The sequence below is a fragment of the Ambystoma mexicanum genome, chromosome 12, assembly GCF_040938575.1.
Source record: "Ambystoma mexicanum isolate Mex_15411 chromosome 12, UKY_AmexF1_1, whole genome shotgun sequence".
Classification (NCBI taxonomy): domain Eukaryota; kingdom Metazoa; phylum Chordata; class Amphibia; order Caudata; family Ambystomatidae; genus Ambystoma; species Ambystoma mexicanum.
Window position 1 is genome coordinate 302,241,841 of NC_090936.1, and position 24,639 is coordinate 302,266,479.

At 43.4% G+C, this 24,639-nt stretch overlaps 1 protein-coding gene across 4 annotated transcripts in view; it reads right to left on the reverse strand.

Moving 5' to 3' along the window:
- SOX5 (SRY-box transcription factor 5) overlaps window positions 1-24,639 on the reverse strand; it is a 624,232-nt gene that overhangs the window by 277,443 nt on the left and 322,150 nt on the right. For all 4 annotated transcript variants that reach the window (XM_069628460.1, XM_069628461.1, XM_069628459.1 and 1 more), the window contains 2 exons: window positions 11,265-11,437; window positions 4,019-4,087 (listed from right to left, as the gene is read on the reverse strand). In XM_069628460.1, the coding sequence (XP_069484561.1) occupies window positions 4,019-4,087; window positions 11,265-11,437 (242 nt within the window). The remainder of the gene's footprint in view (window positions 1-4,018; window positions 4,088-11,264; window positions 11,438-24,639) is intronic.

The window sequence follows — 24,639 nt, forward strand, 5'->3', positions numbered from 1 at the left end:
TCCCACCATGCCAGCACAACATTGCAAGTTGTATTCTGGCTTACAGGTAGCAGTGTATATAGCTATGCGGCAGCACGCGGTTCACTCACATGTGGCTCTTATCAAGCTTTTGACTTTAAAAGGATTAGGACTAGCACAATGTAACCACACTGAAGCACACACAAATAATGCCTTCAATACTGCTCCAAAACACTCTCCATTAGATGTTTTGCGGTCTTCTAAGGTCTGGTAGTTACTGACAGAGAACCTCTTCTTCAAAATCCCAAACTGATGCAAACTCCTTTAGGCTACTTTGCGCTCTCTCTCCTCCACCTATCATTGCATGCATTGTGCCACGTTTCCTGCTGCAATCCATGCTACTTAAAAGCCCCTGGGCATTCCCCTGTTTGTTTTAGCTATTGGATGGTGCTGTAAGCTCTGCCAATAACCCAAAACTAAAGCCATGGCAAGTGAGGGCAGAGAGAAAGGATTTGAATAGGGTCTCACAGCCTGGGATGGCTTTTTAGCCAAATGTTGTCCACCCATGGCCATATGCCACTTCCTATGGCCATTTCACCCAACTACCGGAACTTCACAACTGCAAACAGGCCCCCTCTCACACCCCACAGAGAGTTCTCTTGGAGCTAGCTTTGTGCTTTATGTTATTTCTAAGAAGTCTTCTGAAAGGCAGTGGCATTTCTAAACAAGCTCCAGGTGTATTAAACATGTCTTAAGCAAGTGTGCCTTCAGCCACTTCATTTATAAGCAATATGGGTGCCCTTTCATCTCTTCCTTGCACAAGACTCTGGTTAAAAACAAATATTGCCGAAGCCAACAGTTTTGAATCTTCTATAAGCATTAGACTGGGATTTACCAGACTACGCCATAATATGCCCAGCTACTCAAACCATTTGCCAGCTGTTTCCAGGTAATACCACTATGGCTGTGCCTGGAAAATGCACAAAAGACAAACCGCTACATTTGCAAAAGCCTGTGTCTATGGTGTTTCCACTATGGACAACTCGGCAAAAGATCATTACAATCCAATGATAGTGAAGGGGATACTGCCCAGAACAGGTGCCTACTGTTGCCAGTTCATCATGTATGTTGCCACAACATAAGAAGCCAAGTGACTATCATCAAGACGTCTAGGCATTCATGGATGAAACACGCAGCGGCCGACTGCAAGGCTCATAGTACACCAAGTGAAGCAGTGTCGTTAATTGCAGGAAACAGTTCCCTACTTTCATCTGGGGGTACTCAGGGCATAACGGCGTAGAGAACTAGCAATAGGAGAGGTGGTTTATGGTCTTTCCATCTAATGCCATTCCATTGAATGTTTTCCATCTAAAAACTTTACATTTAATGCATTTTTGGGGGGAGGGGGGAGGTCCCCCAACCCCTGTTTTTTACCCTTTATAATGCACCTTAACAAAAATGAACCCTTTACCTCAAACAAAAATGCATTAGATGCAAAGTTTTTAGATGGAAAAAATTTGATGGAATGGCATTCAATGGAATGGCATTAGATGGAAAGACCAGATACCGAGGAGGCGATTTCACAGATTACTGTCACAACACGACTAAGACTTACACATTACAATCCAAAGAGTTCAGTAATACATGATTTTACACATTTCATGGCCACAGATGCTAACCATGAGGCAGAACTGCCCCTTGCCTCTAAAAGAGTTCCCCTCGATTGCCCGGGTGGCAGCAGATGCATGTTGCATGCCAGGGAACGTGCACTCCCCTCTCTCGCACTCTCTTGCTCTCTCCAAGTTAGGGCGCTCTGATATTCCAAGCACTTAGTCAAATAACGAACTGTAGCGGGGGATAAGGAAGGGCCGCAGTAGAGTGAAACTAAACAAACAGCCTAATGTTTCAAAACAATGGAGTGGGTGGGCCTTCACTGCCATTTATGATGAGTCATTTCCAGCGAGCTGGAGTAGGGCACCTCGAGGAAGGGGTGCTATTTATACAATTGAAATATACTTCACATACGTCAAACATAAATGCACATGAACTCAGCTTGAACTGCGGATGTGGAACGCTTGTTCTCCCATGCCACAGAGAGCTTTGGGTGCAGGCGTGCTCTGCAGCCTGGACTGCCAGTGACTGGTAAGAGGGACCAATTGCAAACGTGTTTTTAACTAAATGGGGCTGCCCATGACACATGCTAATTGCATACATGGGTTGCACAAATGCTGGTACTTATTTCACAACCAGATTTCCTGTGCAGAATTTGTAAAAACACAACACCACAAACCTCTCCATGCCACAAGCCTGCGAAATGGGGGAATACTCTGTCATTGGTTGCTACTTTTTGAAAACCTTGGAGATATGCATTGGACATTGATTGATACTGTGGGTCGTTTCATACAGCCAGACATACGGCCTCATTGCCGATCCGGAAAACAAGGGTGCCGGTAAGCTCACTGGCCCCCTTGTTTCCAGACTGAAAAATGACGTGTCTGCCTGCTGTGGCCGCTGTGCCCAACAGGTCTGACCCTGCGGGTGCAGCGGCCACGGTAGGCGGACTCTTCACTGAAGCGCCGGCATTGTTAACAATGGTGCTGGCGCTTGCGAGTCCCCACTCCCATAGAGTCCTAAAGGACTCTATGGGAACGGGGACTTACATTTTACTAGCGCCTGACTTCCCGGGCCACCGGAATTGGAATCTCCCAGTGGTACCCGGAAGTCAGGTGCCGGTAAAACCTTATAAGTCCGGCGGCAACCCGCCGGTAGCACCAGCAGGGTTACCGCCAGACTCGTAATGAGGCCCATAGACTGCATCTTCAGTAACCGGCACAGTTGGCTGCTGGGAGGTCATGCTGCTCTGATCGCACTGGCAACCTTCACGCCACTCTGCCAATGTACAAACCAAACCAAAATGGAGGCCTCAAAATGAAAGTCTGTGTCACAACCAGGGAAGCAAGAATAGCAAAGCAGCACATTGACATTCCCAGATGCCCTGGGGACAGGAAAGATCCAATGGCTGCACTAACCAGCGTTGAACTTGGAAAGGACCAGCTGCATGAAGAGGAAGACATTTTAAAAGACATTTCAACAAGCTCCCAAATCGCGTTTTGCAAGAAATCTGACATTTTGACAGTAGTTCAATGATGAAAATGCTTTACTGGTTGTTGATTATGGAGTCTTTCCTAATGCTCAACGAGGCACATACTGTAACAAGGCTTTTCATCAGTTTAAACTCAAAGGAGTGTGTGTTTTTACTGCTGTCTTTTAATGTTGGGTCAACTCAGAGAAGAAATAAAAACACAAAAAAGCAAACGCATTGACAGCAAAGTGCCTAGTAGGGAGTTGAAAGAAGGTGACAGAAGTGTCCCCAGTTCAAGAAAACAAAACCAAAACAATGATATACAGAGACACAGAAAAAGACCAGTGATAGAAAGACGACCCATGAAGACTTGGCACCAACTGAAACACATCCACTCTTGGTAGCTTGCAGCCTAATGCAAAGGGTGCACCCAAGCAGTGGGCCAAAGTTTCCTTTTTGTTCTGGTGTTGGAATGATTTTTACAGCATTGGTCCCTGTCTGTAATGGCTCAGACAAGCTTATTTCTATTCCAGGGTTGTCCAACTCCAGACCTCGATGGCCGTATCCATGCCGGGTTTTCGGGATACCCTTCATTAATATTCATGTGATACATTTGCATTCCGGGATTCTAAATGTATGCACATTTTCCTTCCTGAATATTAATGAGGAATATTCTGAAAACCTGTTAGGATTCTGGCACTCGAGGCCCAGAGTTGGAAAACCCGGATCTATACAAACATTCATCATTCCCTGCATCTCTCCATCTCCCCTCCTCTCTTTCTCCTCCTAGCCGTGGCATCTCTTTCTTCAACGTCCTCGGCACAGTCCATTGGAGATTGTTATTTAAAGATACAGCTTCTCGTCACACTTTTGATAAGCTTTCTGTTGCTAAGAATACGTACTGCCAAGAAAGAACAGCCTGTTAGCATGCCTACCAAAGGGCTGTCAGTGGACAAAATATGGAAGACAGTTGCCTACCTGAATCTGTTGTTGGAGAATGTTGATTTTGTGTTGTTGCTGCATAAGCTGCTGCTGCTGTCTTGCGATCTGTGAAGAAAATGCAGATAAACCATGAATGATCTCTATGAATGCAGTCAAATGTTGTTCTACATGAAGTATACACATTGCTTTCATGGGACATTAATCAGGTGTTTTTCCACAGTTATGGACAACATTTACCGTTGAATATTTCTGCATCATGATTAATGTAAATTTCCTAAAAGTAAACCCAATCCTGGCGTGTTTGAAAGGAATGCAAGAATATGCAAAGCGTATTGCGTCAATGCACTGTGGTCTCTCCTACTCCCTTTGAGGGCAGGTTTGAGAGGGATATGTATAGATGCACCCCTTTTATAATCGGACATACATGCTTAAACAATTAGATGCAATGCTTCTCAGTCATATTCCAGATAGTTTATAAACATGGGCTATGGCCTTTCACACCCTTTGGTTCTTGCTTGCTACACTCTCTAATCTTCTGCATTTTATCCTGACGTCTTCCGGAAGCCTTCTCCTGGTGTCTCAACACAACCTCCTCCCGTCTCAATCGCACTTCAGCCCAACTTCACCCAGGTGGCTCCACCCAACCTCCTTCTGTTTTAACTCAAACTCATTCAGATCATCTATCCCCCCGCTCATCACCAAACTCATCCTCGCGCCACTCGTCCCACAAACTCCTGCCTTGGTCACCAACCTTCGCATCTCTTGCTCTCTCCACTCTTCTACCAATCCTCTGTCAGCCTATTCACCTTGCCCACACTCCTGCCGCATCTCATACTCCAAGCACTGACACTGCCCAATTGATAGTGAGCTTACATAGGCCAGTGATGCCTATCCTGGGGTGGGCTGCCTATGACAATCTACTTCTGTGGAAATAAATGAGGGAGAGGAAGCGATTGGTTACATTTAATGAGATCGTCTGATGTTCCATCAGCATGTTGGCATGAAGCCAAGACTTCAAAAGCCTGACCCGTGATTTTGGATTCGACTTTCATTAATGTCGGAGATGCGGCTGCTTCTGAGAGTCTAGAGCATTTCCCCTTTTCCGTCAGTGATCCAGAACTTAGACTTGTGCTCTGCGGAGACATTAACTGACGGTGAGCAGAGAGAGCATTTTTATATCTGGAACATATTCCCTGTGTTCGCTCTCAAGGCTCGCACTGCAGGGACACAATTGTGGCATTCTAATGCTTGCTATAGAAAAGTGTGCGAGGCCTCTGCTGCTCAGGAAAGCGTGGGGCTAAAGTGCTGGAGGAAAATGTGATGCGTGTCTGATGTCGGAATGGGCTCGCAGAGTGAATGCAATAAAAGAATGGGATAAGCCTCTGATGTCCAAGCGAGAGTCCACGTCAAATACATTTTATTTCTTCACTAAAGGATTCCTTTTGCTTGCAGAGTTCATGTCTCCTTCCCATGACGCTAGGGTGGTGAGTCCGCTCCGTAACACCATCCCTAGGAGTTGAGACAAGTGTGACCTCAGCAGAAGAGATTATCCCTTTGGGGACAAGGACTCCCATTCCGATGAGGAACACCCTGATGCACTCAATGTGATGGCCTATATGCACCCATCTAATGCACCAAATCATTACAGGTTCCATTACTGGGTCGACGATAAAGTAAACGTATACCATTATCAAAGAGAACGAGAAGCTGTATCTTTAAATAACAATCTCCAATGGACTGTGCCGAGGACGTTGAAGAAAGAGATGCCACGGCTAGGAGGAGAAAGAGAGGAAGGCAGAGACGGACAGTGGAGACCCCCTGTTCAGAGGACACCTGAAGGAGGTGGAGCTGATGCAGACGGCGAAGCCTGCAAAGTTCAGAACTGCAACGAGCTGAAGCAGGACATGCTGGAAGATCGATGTGTCAGACAAACACGGAGCTTAGGTGGCTGAAACATAGAACTCGGTGGTGGCCTGACCACAAAGCAATCATGGTGGGCAGGCTGCCCTCTCAATGACATCGACACCACCTTAGAGAGGAAGCACCGAACGAACCGATAACCCGCAGCAGTATCGAGAAGCCAAACAGGAGACAGAAAGACACATCAAGCAGACCTCACGGAAAGTAAACCGAGAAGCAAACCATAAAAAGGACAAGATCCCACGTACTTTCGGATACCAGAGATGTTCCCCTACAATACTGAAGGTAACAGGGAGAACAGGAATACCGGGAAGCCAAAGGGGCTTGTTATAGAAGTAACGCAACTCTCCCCAGTAGAAATGACGAAAGTGTGGAAAACAAGTTGATAACGTTGAACTATATTAATGTAGCAAAGAGAAATACAGAAAGCACCAAAAGTGAAAGGAATAGAAGTGAAGTGTTGATACCTTGGGAAAAGGGGAAGATCGCCCAATATCCAAGAGCCAGAGAGTGGAACACAATAAAGAGACACACTTGGGAACTAAAGACCAGAGAGATCCCTAAGATACATCTCATACAAGAAATACCACTTTTCGAAAAGAGGAGCCATAATCATTTGGACAACAACATTCCCAGAGAAAAGGGCACAATACAAGTACACTCAGAATCCAATGATAAAGAGAGAAGGATTCTGACAAGAGCAAGGAAGCACCCTAACAAAGAGGAGAAAAAAGATAATAAATCCCCTCAGGTAGTTGAAGGAACTGTACAGAGAATAACAAGAGACTATTTAAAGATTGGTCAGATGTCTGGAAAGAAGAGAACATGAGTGCAAAAACACAACTACCAGGAGATGGATCTCCTGGCTTTAATTGATGAAAATAGTGGTAGGGTCAGTTAGGTTAGCTTTGGGCAGTGGACTGATTCTTTTTGGACATTTATTAATGACTGATGAGCACCTTAGTTGGTAAAGTAAGCAGGGATCACCCCATGGTGATATGGAAAGATAGGCCTTCATTTTATTCTTTAACACATGAAAAAAATGTCCTCAGAGATTCTGGCCCTCATTACAAGAATGGTGGTCTGGGAAGTACGGTACCGGTAAGCATGCCGGTACCGTACTTCCCGGACCCCCATACTACAGGCTCTGCTCGCGGGAACCATTTCATCGACCAGGTTTTTCCTGGCGGGTGTAATGGCACCCGCGAGCAGAGTACGTCAGATCCACCGGCACATGCAGAGTTGTGCCGGTGCATCCGACGTCCCATCCCCATTCAGCCCTATGGGGCAGAATGGGGATGAGGAGGCCCTTGATTCCAACACCCGAAAATGGGCAAGTACTGGGTCCACCTAATTCGGCATGACCCAGTTCTTGCCCATTCACGGGTGCCGGAAAAAAATTGAACTCCGGCGGCAGCCGTGCCATTTTTAATGGCATGGCTACCGCCAGAGTTGTAATGAGACCCTCTGTGTATTTCTTATGACTCGCCACAGTAGCCATAGACCACTCAACTTTGTCTTGGAGATGGATCTTTAGAGAAAACTTGATGTTAGAGCAGTGTTGCACTCTATGAATTTATTAGATACTGTGAGGGTTTAGGAGTAAGACTCAGACACAAGAGAAAGTATGTTGATTAGCAAAGACTTTTATTAATAGAAAATGGAGGGGGGTAGTTGGAGGGAAACCTAACTATGCCTATCTCTTAGAGGGGGTTCCCTACCTCAACAAAACTAGCTAATGAAAATGTCTGTGTCAGAAGGTCCAAAGTAAAGTTTGCTGTCCTGTGTCCAAATTCTAACCTCGCCCTCACAAGCTAAACCTAGTATAAGGCGTGTGGCGGTCCACCTGCAGCCCAGCTTTGCAGCTCAAACAAATTCCAAAAAGGCATAGAAAAGCAACAATAGTTACACAGATTGCTTCTCCCCCAACCCCCTCCAAGTTTTTCCAATGTTATCCAAAATGGCTTATGTTCCTTATAGTTAAAAACAAAAGTTCCACAAGATTCGAGGGGTTGATTCCCTTTCTCTAGAGACATTCCAAGCACTACGCAACTTGTATTTGTATGTTCAATATTCAAGATAAATCCTTGATGTGCCCTTTCTGAGAAGACCCGGCTTCCAGGTACTGCGACAAAGAAGAATAACCTGGTTCTCTCTCCCAAGCTTTGTTGAGGGTACCAGACCCTTTCTGAGCAGGTCCGGCTTCCAGGTACTGCAATGAAGAAGAATGACCTGGTTCTCTCTCCCAAGCTTTGTTGAGGGTACCAGACCCTTTCTGAGCAGACTTGGTTTCCAGGTACTGCGACAAAGAAGAATAGCCTGGTACACTTTCCCAAGCTGGATTGGGGGTCCCTGATCCTTCTCAGTACCCTCTCCATGATCCATTCTCCTGCCAAGCAGGGTGCTCAATGATCTGGTTTTCACCATCTTTTCTCTCCGATTTCCCTTCTACCCACAGCCTTGGTTTACTCTCCTGCCAAAGTCTGTGAGCACTATTTGTAAATGTAATGCTTGTATTTCTCCTTATTACTGTTTGGGTTGTGATTTCCCAATGTGGATCCCAGACCCTTTCACCTTGCTGCTGGCTGTACGTCGGCAAATGTTCACATATGTTAGGCTTTACTTCACTTAACGATTCTTGCACTCTCTGGGTCTTCCCAAGCCCGGGCTTTGCCACCCTTGTATCTGCAGGGTCTTGGCAGCTGGCCTCCAAATGATCTTCTGTGGCTTCTCTAGCTACCAGAGCCGCCTCCTGTCACTCGCAAGCCTCTCCAGCAGCCCGACGGTTTCCTGCACTTCATCAAGCCCCGCTGTGAGTGAGAGTACTTCCTCGTCCGCGGGAAGCTTCCTGCTTTGTGCGGTCCTAGCAGATGTGCTCTTCTCCCCAACTCTGTCTCATTCTTTGGTCTGACCTCCTTCGCGTAGCTTGCTGAGCTCCCAGCACGTGCTGAAAGATAGAAGATGCCATTGTTCCGTTCCCTCTCGTTTTAAATGACAGCTTTTGAATCGGTTGTTTCAAACGACAAGACAGCATGTCTTGTTATCAGTATTGATCTTCATTAATCTTGGCCTCTTCTTCGTTTCAGTAGTGCCATTAGATACCTTATTGCTGTTTTCCTTCCCAGTGGTCTCTACCTGAGATGTTTAGCAAAATTACATTGGGGCAGCTGGTCGGGGGGAGAAGAAAAGGGTTTTGAGGGAAGGTGGGAGGGTCAAAGCGATACCGTGTTCTCCCAAAATGGTCACTTCTCTCAATGGGGTCCTCCCTCCCCATGAGATCTTCCCGCTGAGCACCACCCCGAGGGGGACTGTTGGGTAGCAGCCTCACCTGCCTGGCCTCATGGAAAGGGGCTTCCCCATCTAAAGCAATGATAACACCTCGGGATTCATCACAATACATAGACCTACATAGTGTCTAAACTCCGAGAAGAATGCATACAAGCTGAAATTGAATGTGGTAGGGCCCTCTCTGCAATTGTGTGATGACATTATAGGTACCTGGCAGTATGAAATGTATGATATGCGGATCTAGCTCTCTCAGAGAGGGTCATGTTGTCAGGTGCACATTTACTCGGGCCACCCCAGCCATAGGAGTGTGACCAGAGAAAAACACATATCTTGTATGTGGGGGTCCTGTTTTGTATTGTTAAATTAAAATGAAAGCGACAAAGGCATCCACTGAGGCAGACTGGCATGTAGAGACCCACATTGTCATTGCGTGTCTTACAGGAATATCAATATCAGACAGTGGGGACATTGTTCAAGTGGGTGAAAGAAGGGGGCCAACTGATAGAAACTGAGGCAGTTACTGGGATTCTGACAGACCTTGTGCAAGGGACCAGAGCAACTGGCTGTAGGGTTTATTTTCAAATTTGTATAAATCATTAATGCGTGTGCATACTATGGCAAAAACTCCATTTTAGGGACACTACCAACTAATTAGTGCTAGCATGCAAAATTGAGCATTGGCTTGGTGCTCCCAAAGAAAGAGATCATTGGTTTTAATCTGAGTGCTGTCCTATGCAAGAACGGACATTTTGAGAGAACAAATGTGTGTATGCACATCAAAATAAGCTATTATATTATGGGAATCACTTAAGTGTAGTAACATTGTAACCTTTTAAAAAGACATTTTATGATGTTCATTTCTAATCATCACTTCATATTGTAGTCATAAAACGATGGATACATGTGGTTTCCCTAGCACAGCACATATATCAAGTAACAGAAAAAGCATACATTATTTTCTAATGGGTTATCTTTTTAAGATGGACAGTCTGTTATACTGCTATGATACTCTTTCGAAATTCTTGATAAAAAGGATATGGGGACGAATAGCATCAATGGGGTTTCCTGGCAACTTTGCATAAAATCAAAGAGCATTTTCAGAACATAACAATGTCCACAGACCTTTACATTCGACTTATACGGCTGGGATCAAAAGGTTGCATTCTTGCATCACTAAGTACATCATTCCTTTGCCTTGGTGCTCAATTCATTTCACCACAATCACCCGAACATTGGTGTTTTTCTCAGTGTCAACATATATACTCATTCGGACAGCCTCAGGATTTGGATGCAATGATAAAATTACTGATATCTTCTCACTTCAATTGGGGTCCAAGAACTGTCTTGCTTCTCGTTTCTAGATATTTAGCAGCATTGCATCATTTAAAAAGGAGGGGATGGGTCCCAGAGCAATGACCAGACATCTTTATATTAATGATGTGCGTTAACCCCATATGTAAGCTTTTAAAATCAGCCTATGTAGTTTTGGAAGTAAGCCATTCATAAGCAATCGCTTACCTGTAATAGCCAAATTCTGCCACATGAATGGAAGCTGCGTAGCTTAAATCGCATGCCGCCTTCATAAAGTAAGCTTTTTAACGTACACAGTTACCACATCCTTGAAAGATTTGCAATTCAAATAAGTTAATTTCCATTAAGATGAATCGCAAAAGAGATTCCATATACTGCACCTCAGAGCCAAATTATTGTAATCTTCTCTTTAAGAGGAAAATATCATGGCAGGTTGTGCTATTAAGATAACAGTAAATATTCGGTTCTTCATACGTCGTGGATTTCTAAACACCCAATGTACTTAATGTTACGAGGTTATGATGAGAATTGCACGTGCAATATGGGTGCCTGAAAGCGATTGGCCAGCTTTAACTGCTGGTCCCTTTAAATGTCCAAGGATCACAGCAAGGGCTCATTTTCATGTATTATGTTTGCATCCCTTGCTCGCCTTTGGTAAGAAAGGGCAAAAATGATGTGAACTTCAGAAAATGCGTAACTTCATAAATGAATTTGAGATTGCAATAAAACTCTGAAGGCATACCTACACTTCTCACTTGCTCACCTGGTCCTGCTGTTGCTTGGTCAGCTCCATTTGCTGGCGCTGCTTCTCAATTTGAGAGGACGCCAGCTTCTTCTGCTCATCATGGGCTGCCAAGAGCTGCTCCCGTAAACTGGTCAGCTGGTTAATCATGCCCATGAGCTGCCTCTCCTTCTCAGCGAGGCTTTCTGGAGTTCCTGCGAAATGACAGACAAAGAAGGTGGACTGTCAGCTAGAGGATAGTTCAGGTGAACATCCACGTGCCATAGGTCAGATGGTAAAGTTACAAACTGTCATTACCTCAACAAGCATTCCAACACAGATATTACGGCATGGCCTGTTAAAACTGGGGGCAAGCCACAGCCTTTCTTGTTATACGTGCAAATGATTTGCCGCACACGGAAGGAGAGCTGAAGGAGCAGTCTTAAAATCTTTTGAACACTAGAGCCCACATGATGTAAAAAATATATTCTGCATCAATGGAATTTTTCATACCTCTGCACAATTTCCCGATCTTGAGGGAAAACACAAAATAATCCAGCCGTGCGACCCATCTGATATGATACGATATGCCATTTATAAAACGCCTATTCACAAGTGTTTCAAGGTGCGAGCAGGGAGGGGAACAGGCAACTCAGCCAGTTTTCCTCGCAATCATTTAATTTTCGCATGTGTTCTGGGCGGGGTGTCACAGTTGTAGGTGGTTGTGGCAGTGGAATGTGGCATGTGCTGCCCTGAACCTTGTAAAAGGGACGTATTAAGTGTGCTTGGGCAGTGTCGACTAACACCACTCACAATCGGTTTTTGGGGAGACTCAGAAGCAGTCCCACTGTCGCCCCACTCTATAAAGGTAGGTAGTGGCACTTGACAGATCGAGGCAGGCTGCACAAGTGTTGGCCATGCCTTCATGCAAATGCAGGCTGTGACGCTTGGCAGGGCTGAGCAGAATCCCCTCATCTCTGCCACTTTTTTGTACTATAGCTGGCATGCTGCCTGCAGGCAGTACCTGTTATTGTTCTAGGGTAGTTACTGAGCTTAACATAGGGACCCACAACGTGATCCCAATGTGGAGAGAGTAGTTCTAGGAATCCATGGTCTAGCACACATATTTATTGTTCATTTGTTAGGCGCTTATACAGTAAGTCAATTCTGTTTCAAAGCGCCCACAGGGCAACAGGGAGGGAACATGGGATTGAAACAATGAATACAGTGGAAGATAAAGACGGGCCTAATATACCTTTTGAGTATTAACAAGCACACACAGATAATGGCATAAAATGTTAACCAACATTATGCCCACATCTTAGTTTTTCTTTCTTCAATTGAAGTTATACAAGGTGAAAGCTTTAACCTTTACAAGACCAACATGTATTTGCAATTGCAAAACATTTCAGCCACTCTGCAGAATCTATTCAAATTTGGGTCATTTCATGGTGGCTCAGCTCAACTTTTCACACAAAAAGCGTACCTTTTCTATATGAAGAACAGTAAGAAATAAGGAATGCGTGTACCTATTTCAATCAATGTACAGGAAAAGTTTGATCACAACTGATTCGAAACTAAAATTGATATTATGGTCTTCGCAGGAATGAAAGCCTGAGGTTGGTCTAGCTATTTCTAGAAGAACATCTAACCCTGGGGTTCCCCGTTCAAAGCCATATGGACACAATTCCTGCTCGCCTCACGATCCTAATTCACGCCTTTCTCTTTCAGATTCCACACAGCGCCTTGAGACCATGCAAATGACAGTGATGCACGCTATAAATCCCAATGCCAAGCATTGCTCGATTCCCGCAGTAAGAGCATCTCATGCCAGGTAATGCCTCATATCACTGGTGTAGCCACTGTAGGCAAAGTACCAGTATAAGATTATTATGAATCTAAAATGGTGGTTACACAGTTAGAAAGCTGAGCACCATAACATAACATAAATAGGTGATAAAACTACATAAAATGGCATTTTAGGAGGTCCAAAAAAGAGTCCATTACTGTCAGCAAAGCATGTCAATAAGGAATGATACCATAGAAATGTGATTCCGATAAGTCCAAAATCTGCATAATTAGGAAGGGGCAGAGTTATAAAAATAATAATTTCAAGCAAAAGGGCCAGACAAACAGTATTCTTATAGAGAATGTGACACCAAGTCTGAAAATGCAAACCATATCCAACATCAACAGCAGTGGTAAATTGCATACATGGCATTTGCCTGACATTAGGGATGGACGGTCAAAATGTGAAACAAATGCCCAAAGCTCAACCTGGGACAGATTTTTGCATTTTCCAATTCAAGCCGAGTGCAATGAGACATGGTTCAGGTTTCTATAATCTTCCTAGAAATAATCACGGCTGAGGCCACTTTTAGATTGTTTGAAAAAACAGCCTACATGGCCAAACCATATGTTCATTTAAGAACATTTGGAGCTAGTTTCGAAACTATGCAAATACACTTACAAGGCTCCTGCTCGAAATCATGACATTTAAAGCAGGATAGGTCACGTGAAGTGGACACAATGTTACAAAAGTGCACATTTTGCAATTTCTGTTACTTTTGATCTTCTTGTTGAGCTCATGTATTTTCAGTCTTCAGTTCACATACACCGTCCTGAGCACTCATTCATCATGAGACTAGACTTTTATAGCTCCTCGGTCATAATGACCTACTCGTGGTCAGAAATAAATCCAGACACCAGGATCAACTTCCATCTCCTGCTCTAGGAATTCTAATTTCGACCCCGACAAAGTGAGCGGGTGAAATGGCAGCGGGGTGTAGAGACCAGTGGTAGGAGTGGGAGGAGGACACTGGACTGCTTTGCCACGTTAGGCCTTTTCAGGCTTTACTATGACGTCTAATGTAACATAATGCCTTGGAATGCCCTTATCATGCCTGCTAGGCTGCGTTATGGCTGGCTATATGAGGCTTGCTTCTTTGCATCCCTCGCTTTACTGCTCAACATCCCATTTTCAATATTATCCTTGCTCTAACATGCCCTGCCCTGCTGTGATTCTGCCTGCTAGGATTTCCCCCATGTGCCACTCTGACATTTTGGTCCTGTGTGTCCCACTGCAATGTTGCCCCCTGAGGTTCTGCTGCCAGGTGTCCCACTTTGAGTTGGCTCCCAGGTTCTCAATGCAATTAGTGTCCTACCATGTTTTTGCTCTGTGATACCAAATGTAATGTGCTTGCATGACTGCCTCCTAGATAACACCCCTTAAACTTATAGCATGCAGATTTGTTTCTAGGGCCCCCACCCGGACTCTGGCCTCTCTGAAATACCTACTCTGAAATTCATTTGGGAACTTTTCTCGGCCACTGTCAAGTTGGTGGCCAGTGCTGTATGCTGCCTGTGCGCCACTCTTTCCCATGTTTCCCCACTTTCACATAAGATCAGCCACAGCCCAATTTCCACTGCCAAAGTTAACAGCCACTCTTGTGCCTCAGAACATATCCTCACAAGTGCCTTAACCAAAGTGCACCACAACTGAAATGTCGTTCCAGAGGTACCTTTACAGAGATATGCCTAAGCAACACCGGATGTATGCCCCAACTTGCTCACAGGCCTGCAACTAACCTTCCTGCTCTAACATGCTCAACCTCTATGCTCAAACACACAATTTGCATACCAACCATCATAACTATTTGAATAAATATAATGCCTTTTATTAACAAAGTTGCATTTTTAATGACACCACATCTCTAGAATGTTACCTAATGCAAAAATAGTTTCTGTAGTTATGCAGCCATTCTGCATGAAGAAAGTGCAGACTTATACAACCTATCTTTTAATATTCTGTAAGAAAATAAGCAAATGTGTTATAAGGTATATAGATTGAGTACTATATTTATTCAACTGTAGTTAACAGTAAGAATAAAACACGTAATTTTCTCATTTGTATATGCAACTTTAAAATAATGGATTTAACTGAGCTAAACTTGAGATGTGTTTATCCAGGGCTCAGCTCTCAACACAGAATGCAGAAGTCAGCCTTCTGTGAAACAGACTTCTCCATTTATCAGAATCCATTAACATAGATCAAATAGGCAGAGATGTGTACTCAAAGGCCTTATTTTAAAATTCCCAGAAAGATACAGCTAAATCAGGGTCACATATTAGAAGTACCTCAAATCACTCATCCCATAGGTTTTATGAGGGGCGGGGGGGGGGCAAAGTCAGAGTTCAGGATACATGGCCATCTAGTAATGTCCACTTTAGAAGAACAGGTGTAGATATAAAACCCTGAACTCGGTCTTAGAAGAGCAATAGGAAGTCACCCATTATGTCGGTTTGAAACACACACTATTATATGAAGCCTTTGTTCCCAGAATATCTGTTTAATAACATATTGTGTGTTCATTTCAAAATGCTAACTAAACATAAAAAGGAACAGACATCAGAAACTATGTGCATTTTCAGTCACAAAATAATTATACAATTATGTTTTCTAACTTGTAAACTCTTTGCTCAATTCAAAAAACAAGAATAGATATATTTTAATAACGGTTATGCACACAGCTACAAAAACCTGAAGGTGGCCTCTACATTCAAAATTGTGTTGCTATTCTGAATATATAGTCTTCAGCAAGGGCACAGGTTCATGCAAGAAATGATAAGGGAAAGACACATTTTAGTCCAATGTGATCAGTATTCCTAAAGGGAGAACTAAATAAAAGAATTCATATCTTAAATTCATCCCTTTATGACAGGGCAAAATACAATGGGCCAATCAAAGGAAAGAGGATGATCTGGTGAGTAATTAAAGGGAACTTATTACAGGCTCCATCCAAACCAAACTGTCCTTGTCAAATGATGATGCATGGGTGATGTTGGTTGAGTATCTAAAGTTAAAAACAGAGGAAGTTGAGAGCAGAAAAGCAAGAGAGATGGGGGTTCCAGCTGCAGATAGCTGATGAAATCCTCCTTACGGCCTTTGCCAGATGGGGCTGAATGCAGACCTTTACCAAGACACAACCGGACTGCCTAAGGGGGATTTGGGAGCGGCTGGACAGAATGAAAACAACTGCTTGGAGCTCTTCAGGTCTCTCCTGTGCTGGGCCTTTTAAATGACAACCCAAAAGCGAGTCCAATAACCCTAGATAATTTAGATATATGTTCGAAGAATTAGTTAAATCCCGATTAGCAATTCAAAGTATTTGGAGGGAACTCGGTTTACAAGCAACATCAGTAAATGGGGAGTGGCTTGCAAAATAGCTTTTTGTGGAGGCAAATCTAAAATAGCATGCCCTTGAATCCATACTTGTGCAGGGAATATTAGTCTCTGAGCTCATCAGTTTTCATGGGAACACATTCTGGCTGGGTTGTGAACATGGTTTACAACATGACTGACAAATGTATAGACTTTTTGATAAATTAGTTTGCATAAAAGAAAAATACTGAAAAGGAAGGAGTTTTTTTTCTTTCTCTTCATCCCCGAGAAAATAATGCCAATTTAAACCAACATCATGTTATCCAAATAACATTGAGAGAAAGAAGAGGATTATGACTTTAGTGCACTCCTAATGCCAATTAGTCAAATTGGTAATTCCTTTCCTTTTCCATTTATAATCTCATGCTTGTGTGACTCTTTTACAAATCCACATATTTTGCTCTCCAAAACAAAAATCTCTACCCTAGTCCCAAGCATGTAGACAAGGCAGTCAAATTACAACCTTCCAAACATTCTTGTACCTATGTCCAAGCTAGAAACGAATACTGTCCAGCATTCTAAAGTGTTGCAATTCTATGAGAGCCTAACACATGCTGATGGTGTCAGAGAAAAGTATGTGAATTGCATTTTTTGAAGTGTATTTTAGGAATGCCTTTCTGTTTTCTAAGAATGTGATTAACAAATACAATGTGTATTCTTATAGTGGACACAATTTTATTCTTTTGTCCAGAATAGTTATTTAGATTTGCTTTTATACGTATGTTTGTATGTATTGTGAAAGTGAACAATAGTGAGAAAACAGTAGACAGGTTTGTGCTTCTTTTTTTCTAGAGAAACTGTCTGCATTTCTGTGAAATTTACTTCCTCAGCATTGAAATTTAAGGGACCACCTTTTTTTTTGATTATGTTAAATAAAATCTAATATTTCAATTAAAAACAGCCTGTTTCATGTTCTAGATTATGCGGTAGGATTGTCATGGTAGGGGATGTTAAATCGGGAACGTTTCTCTGTAAAATAATACAAGGTTAGACATTCAGATTTATTCTGTAGATTCAAATAATCACACAACTAAGCCATTAACACACTGAAGTTGAAAAAATATATCTATTTGTTTATAGAATATATTCACGGTGCCACCTGTGAATCTCAGCCACTTTGATGCACTGGTCCTAGGATAACCCTCCCAGCAGACATGAAACAACAGAACGCTACACAGTCCTCAAAACACAATATACCCTCCAGAGTTTCAAAAGCAAAATCAATATCTGGCTTCACAAACAGAAGATCCAAATCACATATGCCAGCGTACATTAACCAAGAATCCGTCCCTCCACCAGGTGACTGCTGTACTTTAATTTACTGCACGTATACCTTATGTCTAGCGCTTCCGCCCTTGGCCACTTTTAGCCACTACCAGATAACCTTGAACTTGCCTGCCTTGGCCCTACGAAAGGTTAACTGTGTTGTTCCTAAATCCACTGTTTTATGCTTCCTATAATATGAATAACCTGCAAGCACCGGAATTTCTGTAACGAATAGTACCTTAGCAAAAGCATCAACCACACTATGTAAGCCAACTGGAACCTTAGCTCTCAGGTCCAGACTATAACTAAGCAGATTACATGGGCCTGTAAACTCATCCCATTCTTCCTATTCTTTGTATATATGCCACACCTTTGTATTGTACTCAGAGTGCAGTTTTGCTTTTCCCAGGCACTTTATAGTGTCACCCCAGTGAGTTAGCACATTATAAAACTGAAAAATAAAATGAGCATACCTCTCCATTCAACTTAGATACCACATTCCAGGCCGAAGCCTCCTAGCAGCAGGGCACACAAAGCTCCAATTGGTCTATGCGCTGGCCAAATCACACCTAGATATAGGCCTACACATAGAGACTTCGGTACTTCTGATCTGAAAGCATCAGCACAACAGCAAGGCGACCTTGAATGTTCCCCGTCTCTTCACCAACCTAAACCACCACCTTCTTCTCTTTCGGGTCTGCCAGAGCACCCAGATGCGATTCAGAGGGCTGAGGTGTGCCACATGAATCCTAAGAGCATAACATGTTTATAGTTATTTGTTCGAGAAAAAGGTTGATGCCAATTCTACCCTTAAGAATACATGCATATGTCAATCATGTGAGGGGCTGGGGGGTGAGGGATGAATGTACATGGTTCAGAAATCTATTCCATAAGCTTTCCCAAAGTCCCAGACACAAATTCCTTTAACCCTTGGAACCAAGGTGAATCAGACACATTTCGTATTTGGGCCCAGATTAAAAATTGAAAAAAAACATGTTCATGTGAAATCATGCTAAAATACAAAGCATATGGTATGTCTCTATCATGCCATGAAATTTGACAATGTAGAGAATCGGATCTATGTGATGTCTGTGCAGCAATCACTGTGAATCCGAAAATGTCAAATTGATTACAACTAACGTATGTGAAATTAAATACGGGTCGAGACCCCTCCCACAGCCCCCCACACCTCCAACAATCTGCCACTTTATTGTATACCTCAACCCCACCCCATATCTATAATTTTACATCAGAGAGCACAAAGCCATCCAATATTTAATAGCAGAGAAACAGTTTGAAATTTTGATAGAGAGATCAGAGGAGAGTTCAGGAAAAGAGAAGGTTTGGGTGTTGTCCATAAAGAGTTGTTATGAGGACCCAAACCAGGATATTAGTACCCCAAGAGCTGAGGTGTAGAGTGTAAAGTGGAGTGGACTCAAGACAGAGCCTTGTGTAACACCAACAGTTAAAGGAGTGAGTTGAGAGGTGTTGTTGCTCCAGGAGACAACCTTTAAATCAAGACCGGACTCAGTCGGGCCAGCTTACTATTTTCTCTTCCATCCGGTTTAAAACACTTTCACAACCCAGCAATCATCATCAAGTTGAACCCAGTATAGCAGGATGCTGATGGATAACACAACATCCAATCTCAATGCAACAGCAGCCTTGAATCTAAACGTGCTAGGTCTAGCCATACCACACCAATAAAATTACTCTCATCAACTCCAAAAACCCTCCTTTTCCAACAACTTGATTTTCCTATCTACTAGCAACCTTATACTAAGCATACAGATCCTTCAAACACAGTACCACCCCCACCAAATTAACTCTGGGAGAGAAGCTCCGAGATCATTGCACGGCCCGCCACACAGATCTCCTGCCAAGCCAGCAGCTATCCAGTGTCCCAACATTGTCATCTAACAGATATTGTGTTCCCTCCTCTGGATAAAACACATTCCCAAGTGTCCCTGCCACGAACCGCATAGAACCATACTGGCACTCAGGACTCCGTTACTTCCAGGCTGCACCCATCAACACTTCACGTTTTGCCCGTGTATCACTCTCTACTCCACTCCACTCCACTCAGATCCCAACCATGTTTCTTATTTTTTTTGTTGCAGGCCCACAGACAAAATGCTGACAAAACGGCATGCTCTACAAGTCCACCTTATATTACTTCAACATCCAATCTGGCATTCAGTCCCTACATACATTTATAACGCATACTTCAGAGCCTTTTACTGGCCTTTTGATGCTAGGCACAAGTGAAGAAGCCAAGAACCAGAGGTTCCAATTGTGGGGCCAAAAGGCTGTTTTTTTTTTACATTCTATCGCAGTGGCAAGGACACCCAGACAGATGGGACAATAAGTGAAAATGAACACATGCTTGGCATTACATTTTTTAAGTAAAGGTTGGTCCTCTCCAGCGACTATTTTGATGGCTGAGCGGTGCTGCAAATATGAGCCAGCCTCTGAAACAGGCACCCTTCCCATTCCAGCAGGAGCTGCAAGTCATTGGGCCTCATTAAGTTTTTGGTGATGATTTGGTGTTAAATGTACCGAATTACCACCAAGCTCAATTACTGTTACCACCACTTGGTCCGTGGATTTACTGTGGGATTACAAGTGGCGGTAGGGTGGTGTTAATTCTCATTTTCGGAGTCCATAGGACTCCATGGGGATTTCAGTGGAATAACTGCTGATGGTAATTACTACCATTTTGATGGTTTTTTGCAGTAACATTCAGGATTTAGCTCCATCTTTTGCTGGAGGTAAATCTTCACCTTATTACCCAATTGGTAGTACGGCGGTGCAGTAATACAGCAGTCATAGAATGAACACTGCATTACCGCAATATTTACCGGCACCCCGTACTTGTAATGAGACCCAGTATGCTGTGCATTTGTCAAGACACATCCCTTTAATGGGCTCATTCACCTCTTGCAAGATGGTGAATAGCAGGAATCCTTCAAACAGACAGATGTGTACCTTAAATGCAGTGCTATCAGTGACAACTGTTTGTTTTGTTTTGTTTTATGGTTATCTGCTGTTTTAATATAACCTCACACGCATATGTAATAAGAAAAGCAAACTGAGAAGCAAACTGCTAATGCATACTATAAATGCCAATAAAAACATTTTAAAATAAATAAGCACCTGGTATCTAGGCACCTGATGATCCATGGGCTCTAAAACAAAAATACAGGTATCCGCAACGTCCCTAAATCTTGCAATCATTCAGTGACAATTACCAGTGAGGACTACATTTTACAGATCACAAGTTAAAGCACAGGTAATATCGATAGTCAAGTGGGGGCACGGTCCAGAACCAGGGAAACCAAGGAAATGGATCTGAGTTTGACTACTTGAGAGGGATTGGGTTACGCTTGGAACAAACCTCTGTGGAAAAGGCTGAATGCATGTATTTATTTTAAAAGAATGCATTATTTTTTTCATGCGGTCAAGAAAAACTCCATGTGTGAGGAATGTTCCGTAAATGCCTTCCACTGCCAAAAGAAGAAAAGACGCACCAAAAAAGGCATTCAATATGACAGGGTTCATTTGACCTGGGGCACTCTACAGTGCAAAAAACACAATAGCAGTTAAAGTAAATGATGACTGCACAGACAAAAATGTCATCCCACTGCCCCAACTACCCCAATTAGCTACTTCTCAGTCTTCAGTTCAGGGCCAGGTCAGAAAAGCTCCATGCCTGGCTCCAACACCGTGCATAACCTTCGGCACTGCAATTCTAGGTCTTGTTGTAGATATTGAATCGCTTAGGTAGGTGCAAACATTCTTACCCATTCAGATATCCCATTGATTTAATGGTGTCACTTTGCCCTTCACAAGACTGGCTACCTTATGGTCATTGTGTGGCTATAGGTTAGAAGACACAACGACTTTTCCATCACAAATCTCGGAATCATAAAGTCGGAACTATTACCATGTGCAGAATAACTAACTATACAGCATTTTATCGGTGTCTCAGCAGCTTGGTAATGCCTGCAAAAAAAGGCTCTCCATGTAGCCAAGGACTTCCTGTCCTTCCACATCTGGCAGTAGGCGTTGGATGTTGGGTTTCTATGGTAGGAAGGCATTTAGAGATTATTGCTGTAGACCAGACTATTGGGGATACCTTGGTGGCTACACATTATGACTGGGCACTAATCATGTTTGATGGGCTATTTATAATTGTTCTTGTATAACACGCTTAATAGCAATGAGTGGTTTCTAAGTGCGGGATCGGGATTCAAACCTGTGTTGCGCCGCATTGTCTTGCTTCCAAGACAAACATGTTGCCCCTGGGCTATCCTTCCTGTCCAATTTGTGGTTCGGCTAGAAAAAGCTACAGCCCTGGTCAGAAGGAGCCGGGTAGCCAGTCCCTGCCACAGGACAGGAACTTGGCAGGCATGGACTAAGAATAGTGTTCCCAAAAAATAGAGTTGGGCTGTGCCCGATCCTGACGGGCACTGCGCTGACTACAAGTGCCGTTAAGGAAACAGAAAAGGCATACAAAGGGACAATAAACCCATAGAACTATGCTAAGAATTGGGCCTGCTACCCCCTCATACCCATACTTTCATTTTACAGTTGGTAAGCAGATTAGATGTGTCGGTTTCTCACAGCTTGTCCACGCTGCTGAAACGTGCTTCTTTCAAACAGTCAAATGTCCCGGTTTTAGGAAAAAGACTGAATGTAGAGTCTCATCAGAGAGCTACCTTGATAAGAGCACCAGTGCAGGTCATGTTGCAGTTGCATGGAGAGCCAAGAGATGTACATGAATATGTGGAAAGAGAAAGGTTTATTTGAACACATTTCCCTTTTGACATTTTCACAAATATGTCTGTCTCCCTCATTAATTTGCCCCCACCCCCTACTTACCTTATGGCGGCACATTTCGTTGTGTGCCGTAGACTCCCCTGTCTTCCTGCAATGCCAGTTCTTTCCACTTATGTGGACCTAAACCGGCACCACAGGGTCCTTTTTTCAAATGTATTTGTTCAATTTCATTATTTTACAGAAAGCGGGTGACACCCCTGCAACCCGCAAACCCATTACAGCGAACAAGGGTGCGGGGGACGCACCCATCTCCCCTGCTACACATGTTCGCTATAATGGGAACGTATGGCATACCGGTTAGTCTATTTCGGTTGTACGTAATGTTCGTACAGCCGAAATTCGTACAATTATGCCATACGTTCTTTTTTATTTGACATTTTCTGCAGATACTAAAGCCAAGTGGCCAGTAGATAGATACAGTGTAATCCTAAACATCTCTTATTCCTGTTTGCCGATTAGATGATTAAAGAAATAATGAATAACAGATGGAAAACTGGTGGGCTAGAGTGGGAATAGGGAAACTATATGTCTGGAAGAGTTAGTAATACACAGTGAATAAAAAATCATGGGCTCAAGAGAGGCAGGTGTAAAAGTGTTAGATGTGCACCATTGAAGCAAGCAACAGTCCAACCTGAACTTTTGTCATTATTGGTGCCCTCCTGCAGGCTGCAGAAAAAGAACACAAATCTCGCTGAAAATGTTTAAATTGTTAAAATCGCAGTGGCCATAAAATGACTCTGAAAAAAGGAAAACAATACTTCAAATCTTGCCGAAATAAAGAAAACACTCAGATACCCATCATGGTGAGGATTTAGCCATTCCTGTCTGTCATATATTTTTTGAGGATGTTCCGTGTATGTGTCTTTCTTCTATGTCTATTGCATTCATTTTGTAACACTGTAGGTTTTTGGTTTAGAAAATCTGATCGCCCCCTATTACAAGTGCTAGCATGACTGTAAGAGCTTGACACAAATAAGTAGTAATATGCACATAAACGATGCACAGTGTAAGTGAGACTCACGTATGCAAGTCAGGAAACTATGCCCAGAAAGGAATCTGCCATAGAAAATTGATATCTTAAAATTACTGAAGGCTTGTGCAGAGGTTTCCTTAAGAGAATCTTGGGGGGAGACACTAGATCTTTAGCCAGCTATTTCAGATTGAGCAGGATAGGGACGTATTGCAGTAAAACCATGTTAATGCCCTCCCTCTTTTTTATCGGGCTACTTGTAAGCTCAATGCAGCTCAATAGCAGGAGGAGCGAGATCCTATGCAGTTTTCAAAATGCAATAACTTAAAAACCGATGTATTGCCATTCATCAATAATGAGAAAAGTCCTAAATAACTGGTCAGTCTCCACAGTAGGAAATGCTGCCGGCAATCCGTTTACGCCAGCAATCCTGCAGAGGCTCGCGCTGGACAGGATAGCATTAAGACCGAGCTCTTAAAATATTATACGGGCAAGGCACGCCATGGCCAGACCAAACGGCAGCCACAGCACTGCTTACCGTGATGAATTAACTGACCTAGGTTTAATTGATGGGATAAATCAAAGCGGGGACTCACTTGCCAACCTGCAACTCTCTATAATTTAGTGCTGTGAAATACGACCTACAAGCTTTTGCAATAACAATGTACAAAGGTGGACGTTTATTTTGATTCAAGTAGGCTTTTGACCCCCCCCCCCACCTCCCCAGAGAAGCCTGCTTAAGGAGCAGTGAATTATAACCACTCCAGTGGACTACCACTAGCTTTGCCATTGTTGTCTATGCAGGCGCATGCAGCATTTGTAGAAAGGCAACCGTTCAGAGTGCTGGAATCGCTCTGCAGCGTGATGTTAAATGTTAAAGGTATTTGTACCGCGCACCGTCACCAACGGAATTGGGCCCCAGGCGCTCTGGCGGATCTGTAAATGATAAGATGGGGTGGGGTGGGTTAGTAAGGTGAAGAGGGAGTAGGATTGTGAGAGGAGTGGTGTTCTGTTGGCAGCTTCAACTCGGTATACACCAGATTCTGAGCTTTGGTGTGGGTATCTGGGTCTGTGATAGGCCGTGTGTGCTGTTGGTCCGGCTTATGTGTTGTTGCAGT